Source organism: Delphinapterus leucas, chromosome 6, assembly GCF_059928025.1.
Source record: "Delphinapterus leucas isolate spDelLeu-1000000601 "Yukka" chromosome 6, BTC_Dleu_Yukka2, whole genome shotgun sequence".
NCBI classification, from domain to species: Eukaryota; Metazoa; Chordata; class Mammalia; order Artiodactyla; family Monodontidae; genus Delphinapterus; species Delphinapterus leucas.
The window spans coordinates 45195867-45208832 of NC_143134.1; the positions used below are offsets into that span (position 1 = coordinate 45195867).

A 12966-nucleotide genomic window follows, 5' to 3' on the forward strand; every position below is an offset into this window, starting at 1 on the left:
CTGTGATTGAGATGGTACAAGAGGCTGGCAGAGTGACTGTCCAAGATGGGATGTGTGAGCTCTTGAAGCTGCCCCTCCGTTGTCATGAGTGCCAGCAGCTGCTGCCTTCCATTCCTCAGCTGAAAGCGCATCTCAGGAAGCACTGGCCAAAGTGATTCTGTGGAGCCTGAACTTCTGCAGCAGGTGTGGCTGATTGTTTAGACCAAATTCCTGACACCTGTTTTGGATTGTGTGTGAACTTTTATTTCTTGAATTAAAACATGCAGTGTTTTTTTTCAAAGCTTGTTCTATTCCTGAGTGGCCACAATATGGGGTGACTTGAATAGTTCAGGAATTAGGAATTAGGGTTTGTCATGGATGTGTTCTCTGGTGAGGGTGGCTGAGATAGACCTGGCCCACCATCTCCAGGAGCCACATCAGGTCTGACTAATGGGAGCAAAGCCATGTTCAAACTGATCAAACACAGGATATAGAGGCAGAGGGCTGCTTATATATTTCTGTTTCTTACATTTATCCTTCCTCCTCAGAGGCAGGTGGTACCCTTTCATCAGAGCAGCCAGAATGGTCTCTTATTTATCCCGAAGGCACTGATTGGTCTTGTTCTCTGATCTTAATCTGGTCTGTAATATTCTCTGTCTTTCCCTCCTTCATAGGGAGACTTAGTTTCTTCTGTCCCCTTCATTGCTTTCTATCCCAAACCACCCAAATGCTCCTTTTCCCAGGAAGTCTGTCTCATCAGTTCTCCATCACTCTGAGCAAACAGGCTAGGTGAGGGGGTAGAAGGATGGAGTTTTCTTCTAACATCAGGAGTTGCTGGATGGTATGGAGATACTCAGCCATATGTTCATCACAGTTCAACTGTCAAGTCTTGTTGGTGTCTTGCTCAGATCTGTTGTCTGAAAATAAAGTTCATTTGTTTGGGGTCTCTCAGGTAATTGAAGACTATCAGGAGTTCAGCTAATAGTCACAAAGTCAGCTCTGATGCACAAAAAGATAGTTGTTGAATGAAAAGTTGCACAGAGCCCCATTGCTTCACCTTTCCCTCAGCACAAATTTGGATGGAACAGTTGGATTAAGTTACTTTTTGGATAACATCAAAACTAAAGGTGAAGGGAAGTCTAAAACATTATTTTTGATCAGTTGTTGATCTATTTGGCGGTGTGACATTTTTTGCTCTTGTTTGTAAAAAAAGAAAAGAACATCTTAACAATAACTTCTTTCTGAAGAGAGAAAAACCTCAATCCACAGAGACCACATTTGACCTGTGTCTTTCACAAATAAACAAGATGCCACAGTGGTTTTTTTGTGAGCATGGGTATAGTCATAATTAGTAGTAATTAGTGATTATAGCAGCTAACGCTTGTCCAGCTCCTTCATTTCTGGTATTATGTTAAGTACTCTATCCAAATGATCTCATTTACTTCTTACTCTATGTAACTCTGGGGTAGCTACTATTGTTATGCCCCTTTAAGGATGAAGATCTAAGAATCTGTAAAAGATCCTGGGCTCCAAAGTTGGTCTTGGTTCTGGTGCATTGAACTCAATATTTTCCCTCTCAGCTGAACAGTAAAATGTAGTACTAACCAGCAGAGGTCATAGACCTGCAGGGGCCTTGGGCCTGTGCTGACCAAAAGTTTCCATGGCTTTCGTTGATTTCTCTGAGACTGGTCATTTCCTTTAAAGCCCCTTTGTCCACCATTTTTCGTCTCTGTCCTCTGTTCCTTCTGCATTCCAGGAATGTAGTCCTTACTAGCCCAGCTTATCCATAAATAGTTCCTTATCCAATAATAGTTCCTTCTGTCTGGCTCAACTCTGGACCTTTGAGCCTGCCCAATTGTCTGCTTCCTCTCCTGCAGTGGTTGCCTCCTTACCCTGTGGCCCATGGCCTTCTCCCTCGACCCTGTGGAGGGGATGTGGCTTCATAGCTTTTCCTTTGGTGTTATCACTATGACTCTTTCTAGAATCATGGGCTTGTTGGTTAAGAACAGACTCTGGATTCAGATCTGGGTTCCAATCCTGGCTCAGGTACTCAGAGCTGAGGGATCTTAGGCAAGTTACTTATTTTCCCTGAACTTCAGGGTTATAAGCATTAAATAGAATAATCCATGTAAAAGATTTAGCATAGTGTCTGGCACAGAGAAGGGCTCGATAAATGGTAACTGGAAGCTCTGCTTTTATTTTGGTGGGGGGAATGGTGGGGATTGGGAAAGAGGGTTCACTTGATCTATCCCCTTCTCCACATCTGATGCCTTAGAACCCAGAGAAACTCTCTTTCTAAAGGTATACTCCATGGACTCCTGAGACCAGGATTACTAGTTTCCTTTTAAAAAATATAAATACCTGGGTTCTACCCCAGAACTATTGAATCACAATCCCCTGGATCTAGGAATCAGCACTATATAACAAACATTCAGGATGATCTTTATTCATACTAAAATTTGAGAACCAGAGTATAAATCAGCCCTTGGCTTCAAAACACCTTGCATTTCTGAAGCTTCCAGATTAGGCTGTGTCTTGCCAGGGCACATACTGTATTTTCTGGTTGGCTTTCTGGGCCAGTTATGGGTCTTCCTTCCCTTTGCAGGGTCAATGTTATTTCAGGATCCAGGAAGACCTTGGGCATTAGATGAGGGAGAGTGACTGGCTGTAGCCACCAGCCCTTCCTTTCTGCAGGGGTTGGAGGGAGGCCCTCTGGCCCCAGGTTCTTAGGAGCCAAGTTGAGCTGATGACTGCTCCTCTTCAATGGCTCCCATTCCCCTCTTCCTGCCCAGGGGTCAGTTTCAGAGGCTTGGCTTGGGACCCTGATGAATGTAGCTAGCCATAGACTCAGAGCATATATGTTTTTTCCTCTCCTGGGTTTGTCTCTTTGATATCCAGGGATGAATAGTCCCTTCAGGGACCAGGCCATACTTGGGATGGTCATTAAGGGTCTCTGCAGGTTCAGTGACATTTCCTGGAGTTTCATCCCATACATTGGATATGCCTAGATATCAGAGATTCAGGGCTCATCTGTGACAGAATTGGCCTAACTGCCTCTCTCTGTCCCAGTAATGCCAACTTGGAGACTTCCACAGAGCTCTTCCATAGACTAGATTAAAAAAAAATGTGATAGGGAAGTCCCTGGTGGTCCAGTGGTTAGGACTTGGTGCTTTCACTGTGGTGGCCCGGGTTCAATCCCTGGCCGGGGAACTAAGATCTTGCAAGCTGTGCAGCGTGGCTAAAAAAAAAATTGATGAAAGCCATCAAACCTACTGCCCAGGATAATGTATATATACACATTTTATATACATTAATAGGGAGTTTATAAAGTCCCTGAAGTGCTTCCATAGACTCCCTAGTGGTCGGTGGACCTCAACTTACGAACCTCTGCTCTGGTGAAAAGGTTCATCATGTGTCTGGGATTTCAGGAGGTGTCTGCGATCACTGTGGAAGACAAGGGGCCAGATCCCATCTCCAGGATGTTTCTGGGATGCTTTCCTTTGGTCTCAGTGCTCCTTCCTCAGCCCTTTAGTACATACACATCCTGGGGGCCTCTGGCTGGAGTTGGAATCCGGACCCAGGAACTGCTTGCTGGCTGCAGTTTAGCCACCACACTCAGGCAGGAGTCTTGGGAAACAGGGAAATCCTCAGTGGGTCTGAGGGCTTTGGGAACCTTGGCTGACACTCATCATAAGCTATCTAAAAGGCATTGAATTGGGACTTCCCTGGTGGTCCAGTGGTTAAGACTCCACACTTCCAATGCAGGGGGTGCGGGTTTGATCCCTGGTTGGGGAACTAAGACCCCACATGCCGCACGGCTAAGTAAATGAATGAATGAATGAATGAATAAATGGCATTGAATCTGCTTTACCAAAATGAATGTCTAGGGGAAAACTGTACCGATTATCTGCACCATGATTGTATCTCAAGACTGAAGACCGAGTACAGCTTGTAGCAGCTTGTACTGTTAAACTAAGGCAGAGATTTTGCTGAGGTCCCAGCCAGCACACACTTGAGAATTACAGAACATTTAACTAAATTTCAGATAAAGTGCCCAGTGAACTTTAAGAAATAGATATTGCAGAAGGATTCAATTTAATTTTCCACCTAATGAATAATGTTATATAGTTTAGCGTATCAGTATTAAAATCAAGATGAGAATATTTGATAAACTGCAACCAAGGAGAGACTGTATCACAGACAGTATAATATGTGAGAGATAATGAAGGAAAATTTGGAAGTGAGGTGGCCACCTCTAAATTCTTTGTTCAGCCAGGCTACTCAGTGAGCTTGAATAATAGCTCTTTTAGAAGAACAAACGTAAATAATGACTTGGAGGGGCCAGGAAAAGGATGCAGAATATTCAGGTGTATAGGCCCCATGTCATCCCCTCCTCCAGGTGGGCTATTGTTGACATTATCACTAGAAAAAATTACCTTTCTTTGCCTGTTTAACCCAGATTTATCATTGCATTGCAATTGGGTGGAGTCTTCTCAAGGTACAGGGCATTCTGGCATGAAAAAATAGACCAAAAGCATGTAAATCACATTTGTGATGCCAGGTCGTAGTATTTTCTCCATTAGGACTATCCTCTTTTATCTTGGCCCTATCATAGCCAGGCAAGACAGCAGTTTTATTAAAATAAAGCAGTTGAATATGGATGGATACTTTAAACCCTAGTCAAGAAGGCACATTTACAATTGAGTTCTTCTCTTGCTGAAAGATAAGTTAGATAAGAAGTGACAGAGCTGAACTGGAACCTGAAACTGATCAAGTGAATGTCTTAAATGGTGGCATGAAGAATAGGCTTTGAACAAATCATAAGTTGGAGCTGGAGTAAAGGACTCTCAAAGTCCATTAGCCTCTCTGAAATGGAGTAATCTATTATTTATATCTTAATCTGTTAACTTTTTTTTTTTAACAAAAAACAAGCTACCACCAAGGAATGAGTTTTGGGTCTTAGAGTCTCCTAATGAGTAGGGTTCTGATGCTTCCAACTCAGGGAGGGGCTGGTAGGTGAGCAATACGTAAGCAATTGTGAAATGACTCATCAAATCAGTGACATCCTCAAATGCCTGAGAGTTCCTCTCTTGGCAGTTGCTATCTACCCAGACCTCAGGGAAGGAAACAGGCTGGGCATGGGGCAGTGGGAAAGGAGTTCTAGGATTCTGGGCCACTCACTACTCAATTCCTTTTGCCTGTTCCATTTTGCAAATTTATTTTGAGACCATCTATTTCAACTTTGTCATTTTTTAGAAGGCAACTGGGACTTGGAGGTTTAAAGGGTTCATTTAGCAATTTAAACCAGATCTTGGCCTGTATTGGAAGTCTTCTTGACTCTTCCCAGATGCGTTCAGGGTACTGACATCTTATTTAAGAATAAGGAATGGCGTCAGTGAAAAATCCCACTTGTTTCTTTTCTTGCATATTTTCTTTATCTAAAGGTAGAGTAGGAATAAAAGGACTTAGGCCTTGCGCTCTAGAGCCCGCAAGCCACAACTAATGAAGCCCATGTGCCTAGAGCCCGTGCTCCGCAACAAGAGAAGCCACCGCAATGAGAAGCCCGTGCACTGCAACGAAGCGAAGCTCCCGCTTGCTGCAACTACAGAAAGCCCACGCACAGCAATGAAGACCCAACACAGCCAAAAATAGATAAATAAATTAAAAAAAAAAAAAAAAAGGCTTAGGTTTGTATTTGAAGCTCAGCTCTGTCACATGTTAGCTGTGTGACACTGGAGTAGTCATTTAACCTCTCTGGACTCAATTTTATCATCTGTGAAATTGAGTTAAAATGTGTAATCCCCGATTGACTGTGAGGATTAAACAAGTATGAATGTGAAAGGCCCAGGTACAGCACTCATCAATCCTGGTCTTCTCTGCTAAACTAACCCCATCTGACCTGTGAGGCCTCAGTGAGTATTCTTTCCAGCAAGTTCTTTTTCCCTTCCAGTCTTGGTTTCTCATATTTAAAACCAGGGCTTTGGACTAGATAATACTTAAAGTCCCTCCCAGTAGTAAGAGGGACTTATAACTTGCTTCAGGCTCCAGCTGGTTAGCTTCTATTGCTGTGTCCCTAAGGTCTCCTTTTTTTACTAAGATCAAAATTGGCAGATGAGCTTTCTAAAATACAGAGATTCTTTACATCCTTGCCCTTAACTGTTAAGTAAGTTTTAAAAGAAGTCTTCATCTGCCCCAGTTTATGCTGATTCTGGACCCATGGTGGGGAGCAAAGGGCATAGCTGAATCTAGGGGTTTAAATGACATCATTAGAACTTTCCTTTTCCATCTCCTAGTTCTGCTTTCCTGTGTTGACTCTCTCCAGGGAGCAACAAAAATAGCCATGGGCCTCAGAAAGAGAGAGAGGACAGTCCTTTTCCTTGACATTCCTGCCCAAGTATAGAAAGGACCCTGAGTCTTCTGCTTAGGTCACATACTCATCTCTGGACTAATCACTGTATCTCTTAGGAGGAGACGTACTCTGGCCATTTTGAGGAACAGGACCATCTTGAGGCGAGATGGGTGGAGGGCCACAGGACTGATGGCCCCGCTAGAATTACACAGAACAGGGAAGAGCAAGTTGCAAAACAACAGATATTTACCACTCACATGGACTGCACAAATCATTCCAAAATGCTGGTAGCTCCCTTAGCCCTGTGCCATTGTCATGGGATCTAAGACTAAAACGGAGGCAGACAATCCTGGGCTTCTGGCAGCTACAGGTTGAAAGTTGACACAACCCACTGCCCCGACCCCCAGCCTGTACTGTTTGCCTTGATTGGAGGAAAAACTATCATATTCAAATTGAATAGTTTCTCGCTAAGGACCTTTTGCAGAAACTTCTCCAGAAGCTGTAGGATGCACTCTTACAACACTGGCTAGAGTTGCTAGGGTCCTGAGGCACCTCCATGTCCTGGCTCACTAGTAGACCACCAGCTCTGCTGCTCTTTCATTGGCTGCTCTTTCATTGCTGCTCTTTCATTGGCTGCTCTTTTGGGGGTAGGAGGCCAGGGCCAGGGCAGAGGAAGGGGCTTTGGGAGTTGCCTGAAAAGCCAGTTGAGCAGATGGATTCTTGTGTGTGTGTGTGTGTGTGTGTGTGTGTATTGATTCCTTCCTTCTTTTCTTCCTTCCTTTCTTCCTTTCTTCCTTCCTTCCTTCCTTCCTTCCTTCCTTCCTCCCTTCCTTCCTTCCTTCCTTCCTTCCTTCCTCCCTTCCTTCCTTCCTTTTTTTTAACATCTTTATTGGAGTATAATTGCTTTACAATGTTGTGTTAGTTTCTGCTGTATAACACAGTGAATCAGCTATAAAATGTTCATGACAGAGCAAGGGGAGGAAATAGGTAAAATACTAAAATGTGATCCCTCCAGCTTGTCAGGCATTAGGGAAGAGACCCAAGATTTTGGAGAAAGGCCCCAATAGGCACCCCTATCTGAATACCCAACCTGAGAAGCTGTTAGTGTATGTCTCATGTGAATGAGTAAAAGGCACCCTCTGCAGGTGGAAGCTTTTAGCCCACACTCACCCCTGAGTCTGGGGCTCATGTAGGTCACAAATGTGCAACCTTACAGGATGGGGACCCTGTTTCTTACCAGACCATGAGGTTCTCTAGAACAGATGCTGTTTTCTTTGGTTCTCTGACATGTACCCAATAAAATTCAGTGTACCTGGAACATAATAGGATCCCAATAAAATTTTGTTTTTTCTCCACTCACAGTGAAACATTTATTGGGTTTCTATTATGTGCCTGGTATCATGCTGGAGGCTGACGGTGTGTATTTACATTTTAGACAATTCCAAAAAATGCCTGAGAGAGATAAGAGTGGAGCTCAAGTATAACATTTCCTCACAGTATCAGTCATAGGGATCTGTACCTGTTAGAAAAACTATGAATCCTGCCACAAGTGGAACAGCAAAGAACAGCATGTCCTACAGTAGGTCTGAGGGTATAATAGCATACTAAATTCCATTGTTATTTATAATAACAAATGTTTTTTGTTAGTTTTACTTTTTAGTTTCTAATTTTTTTTAATGTATTGGAGTATAATTGCTTTACAATGGTGTGTTAGTTTCTGCTTTATAACAAAGTGAATCAGTTATACATATACATATGTTCCCATATCTCTTCCCTCTTGCGTCTCCTTCCCTCCCACCCTCCCTATCCCACCCCTCTAGGTGGTCACAAATCACCTAGCTGATTGATCTCCCTGTGCTATGCGGCTGCTTCCCACTAGCTATGTATTTTACATTTGGTAGTGTATATATGTCCATGCCACGCTCTCACTTTTTCACAGCTTACCCTTCCCCCTCCCCATATCCTGAAGTCCATGCTCTAGTAGGTCTGTGTCTTTATTCCCGTCTTACCCCTAGGTTCTTCATGACCTTTTTTTTTTTCTTAGATTCGATATATATGTGTTAGCATACGGTATTTTTCTCTTTCTGACTTACTTCACTCTGTATGACACTCTAGGTCCATTCACCTCACTACAAATAACTCAATTTTGTTTCTTTTTATGGCTGAGTAATATTCCATTGTATGTATGTGCCACATCTTCTTTATCCATTCATCTGTTGATGGACACTTAGGTTGCTTCCATGTCCTGGCTATTGTAAATAGAGCTTCAGTGAACATTTTGGTACATGACTCTTTTTGAATTATGGTTTTCTCAGGGTATATGCCCAGTAGTGGGATTGCTGGGTCGTATGGTAGTTCTATTTGTAGTTTTTTAAGGAACCTCCATACTGTTCTCCATAGTGGCTGTATCAATTTACATTCCCACCAACAGTGCAAGAGGGTTCCTTTTCTCTACACCCTCTCCAGCATTTATTGTTTGTAGATTTTTTGATGATGGCCATTTTGACTGGTGTGAGGTGATACCTCATTGTGGTTTTGATTTGCATTTCTGTGAGCATAGTATCTGTTATGGATCGGAATTAGTGGAACATAAAAATGTTCATATTTTCCCACTTAACATTCCAGATTATCAGTCTTTGCTAACAAACAAGGTGATAAAGGCTATTGGGGGTTTTCCATACCTTTTCTATGAAGTATCTATTTTTAGGGGGATTATTATCTTTGACCACCAGATGGCAGCATTTGAATAATAAAGTCTTAATTTGTCCTTTTTTTGCGGCGGGGGGGAGGGGGAAGAAGTTTTATGTAACTCTTTTATATTTTAGAATCAGTGTTTTAAAATAAAATATAGAGGGGTTTTAAAAATAAGGTTTATGTGTGTTTAACTGGTCTCCTAATTAATATAGAAGTTTGACAGAAAACCAGGGTGTAGGTAAGAATATAAAACATTACATGATTGATAGAGGAGGTCATTTGGCTTGGAGATTAAATAGACTCTAAAATTGGTTAGAGCCATGGTGGAGGTCTGATTCTGGCACTTGACAGTGGAGGGTCTTGGACATGTCAAGTGCATGGTAGGCATTGAAAAATATGCTATCTCGTTTCCTCCCATTTCTTAAGTTGACCCCAAGGTTAGTAACTCTTGTTCCCATCACAGGTATACCCGGAAGCAGCACTGGGAACAGACATTTCTGCTGGGCATATCTTTGAAAAGTGGCATCATTTTTACATTGACTTAATTGTTAATTCTCTGGTGGTTCGATATTAGAGGAAGTACTGTCAAAGTGAGATGGTGATCCACAGAGAAGGTAAAGGGCTGTGTGTGCATTTTTCATGGGCCAGTTTCCCCCAAAGCCTCTTTCTGATAAAAGAACCTAGCTTCACCTCTGTCCTCCAGCTCTTTCAATGCTTCTCTCTTCTAAACAGGCAGAATAAGTGCCCCAACCTCAGGTAGTACCAGAATATTAGAGCTGGAAAGAACTTTACAAACCAGGGCTCCTGACAGTTTGAAGGAGTCACACAAGGTTCTGAGAGGTGAAAACTATGGAGTCTCTCACCGTACATACATTTTCATACACATCAATTATCTATCGATTTCTTAGGGCAGAGGTTCTCAGCTGTTGTGCGTGTGTGTGTATGTATATCCCTTTGACCCTGATTATTTTGAACCATCTGGTAGGGCATTTTTCCAAACCACATACAGAAATTAACTCTGCTATCAATGGGAAAACATCTAATACTGTGTTTTGCGGGCAGACAAATGTTTAAACTCTTGCCTCAAGAGTCTGTTAAAATTCTTTAGTCTAGTAGCCTCTGATATCCCATTGAGTCATTTGGGACACAGAAGTGATTGTTTTAACACCAGTGACAAAGTTAAGTCTTTATTAAACACCAAGAATGCTTATATTCCCAAACTCATGGTGGGAGAATATATGCTAAAATGTTAATTAGTGGTTTTTTCTGGATGTTGAGAATGTGGGTAACATAAATTTCATTATGTTATGAATATTTCTAATTAGCTACAGTGAATATGTTTTTGGGAATGTGAGAAAAACCAAGTTTTATTTAAAAAAAGTAATAGGTCACAAGGGAATGCAATCAACATTCAGTTAATTTATATTAATAACTGATAAAGCCAAAAATGGCTAATAATTTTAACAAGTCATATCACTTCTCCAGTCCTCTATAGATGGAAAGACATCCTGCAAGTCCAAATTCCAAGCCTTTAACAGGTTCAATTGGGCCTGAGAATGACACAGATGAAGGTAATTCATGTTCTGGATGATTTCCCTATCACTAGATAAGAAGACTAGATTTTCTCTGTTTGCCCACAGCCTCAATCTCTGTTTCTTTCACAGAGATATCAACTACATTTTGTTCAAAATTGTTGTACACAGCAACTTCCTATTTGTATTTACAAATGTCTTTCAGCAGCCATTGAAGTCCCATGATTTCCCTTGTGTTATGTTGATGTGGCATGTTATATTAGGTTTCCAAATATTGAACCATCCTTGAGTTCTGGGAGTGAACCCTCTTGGTTCCTGAGGGCTACTTTTTCAGTGTTCACTTGGACTCCAGGAAACATTTTTGATGAGGTGCGAATGGGAGATAAAGTTTATAGGTTAGTTCATGTGTGAGTGCTTTGTGGCCTGGAAGCCAAACTTCAGACATAAAGATCAGGAGAAGTGGAGGAGCAAATAGGACCTGAAAATCAGGAGGAGAATGGTCAGGACTTTGGCTTCAGATATCCTTTGTGGTAGAGAATTCAAGTAATGAGAGAAGTGGAGAGGCAACAAAAAGAAGTCAGAGAAGCTAAACCAAACTACACAGTGAAAAGGGAGGAAGAGAAAGAATATACAGGAGGTGAACATTTGGAGAAGACCTTGAGTCATTTGGGAAGTGGGAGCTTTTTTGAGTGGTCGGGAGAATTAGGGAAGGGAAGAGGAGATTTTGGAGAAGGGTTACTCTCCCTGATGTGACCTGGACCCCCTTTAATAATTTTTGAGAGTTGAAAGCAAAGATTATATACGTCATCTTTTTTGGGGGGGAAATTTTGATTTCTGTTGTTTTCTTTCCATTTCTCATATCTTGCATTTTGTGTTTCTTCCTTTTTTCTTGATCGCATTTGCTGAATGTTTGCTTATATTATAAAGTGATATTTTTCAGAAAAGTAGTTCTTGCATTTGTTAGTTACTTTCATGATTGAACTTTTTAAATAATGAAAATATTTACTGCTATGAATTGATTGCTGGATTGGATCTGAGACTTAGGATTGGATCTGAGACTTACGGAGACTGCCTTGGCTGTTGATAACAAGGAAATATTTAATCTAATTTTAAGACCTGAACCATCAGATTTCCTTGTGTCCACTGAGAAGCCATATGTTCAAGATGCTAAAGTGGAAGTGGTACGTTTATCCCTAGAATAAGACTTTGTTCCTTGTACATGTCACATTTCTTATGAGTATTTTCTTATAAATGAGTAGTTGTATTCGGGTGCTCTCATCTCCTTTCTCCCTACCTGTATCACAGCAACAAAACAATATGACCTAGGCAAGGATATGCCATTAGTCTTTTATACTTTACTGTGATTTTAAACCCCAGTATTCTCTCCTTCAGATAGGAATTTGCATTTCAGTTCTATTTGTGCAACAAAAAATTTTGTCCCCAGTTAAAGGATTTTTAGTTTTAATGAAGTGCAACTTATTATTCATCCCCGCCACTCCCCCTGCCCCCACTCCTGTTATAAAGTCATCATCAAACCCATTGTCACCTAGATTTTCTCCCATGTTATCTTCCTGGAGTTTTAGTTTTGTATCTTATATTTAGGTCTATGATCCAGTTTGATTTAATTTTTGTGACAGGTGTAAGGTCTGTGTCTAGATTCTTTTTTTTTTTTTGGTGAATGTCCTGTTACAAGATTTTTTTTTTAATTATTTATTTTTTGGCTGCATTGGGTCTGTTGCTGCGCGTGGCTTTCTCTAGTTGCGGTGAGCGGGGGCTACTCTTCGTTGCGGTGCGTGGGCTTCTCATTGTGATGGCTTCTCTTGTTGTGGGGCTTGGGCTCTAGGCATGTGGGCTTCAGTGGTTGTGGCATGCAGGCTCAGTAGTTGTGGCACGTGGGCTCAGTAGTTGTGGCTTGTGGGCTCTAGAGTGCAGGCTCAGTAGTTGTGGTGCACGGGTTTAGTTGCTCCGCGGCATGTGGGATCTTCCCGGACCAGGGCTCGAACCCGTGTCCCCTGCATTGGCAGGTGGATTCTTAACCACTGCACCACCAGGGAAGCCCCTGTTAAAAGGTTTAAAGCATTATCTGATGGGGAAATTTTTTAATATAAAATAAGCATCTCTTTCCTCCCCTTCCAATGCCCCACTTCTCTGATAATGAGAATCTATAATTAGAAGAAATTTCAAGGGAAAAGAATACAACTGCTAGCAGCAAGCCATGTAAATTAGGGAGACTAGAGTGAGAAACCTCCACTCCCCCTCCAGCTGTTTTGTTTTTCTTCCTCTGACAGTTGGCGGGGGTGGGGTTTGGAAGCTGCTGCCTTCCTGGGCTCAGTGTGCACAAACATTTCTAACTCCAGCATAACCTTCAGCAGAGGCCCCTCACCTCTTGCCTGTGCCTGTCTGCCAGTTCAC

The 12966-nt window shown here is 42.0% G+C and overlaps 2 protein-coding genes across 4 annotated transcripts in view; both read left to right on the forward strand.

Annotated features, from left to right (window-relative positions):
* APTX (aprataxin) overlaps positions 1–8134 on the forward strand; it is a 26299-nt gene extending 18165 nt beyond the window's left edge. For both annotated transcript variants that reach the window (XM_022551687.3, XM_089913103.1), the window contains one exon: positions 1–8134. In XM_022551687.3, coding sequence (XP_022407395.1) covers positions 1–155 — 155 coding nt within the window. In that variant the 3' untranslated portion in view covers positions 156–8134.
* Positions 8133–12966, forward strand: part of LOC149748930 (uncharacterized) — a 214871-nt gene continuing 210037 nt past the window's right edge. For both annotated transcript variants that reach the window (XM_089913106.1, XM_089913105.1), the window contains exon 1: positions 8133–12966. This exon is cut by the window's right edge and continues 27608 nt beyond it. The gene's annotated coding sequence lies outside the window, so the exon portion shown is untranslated.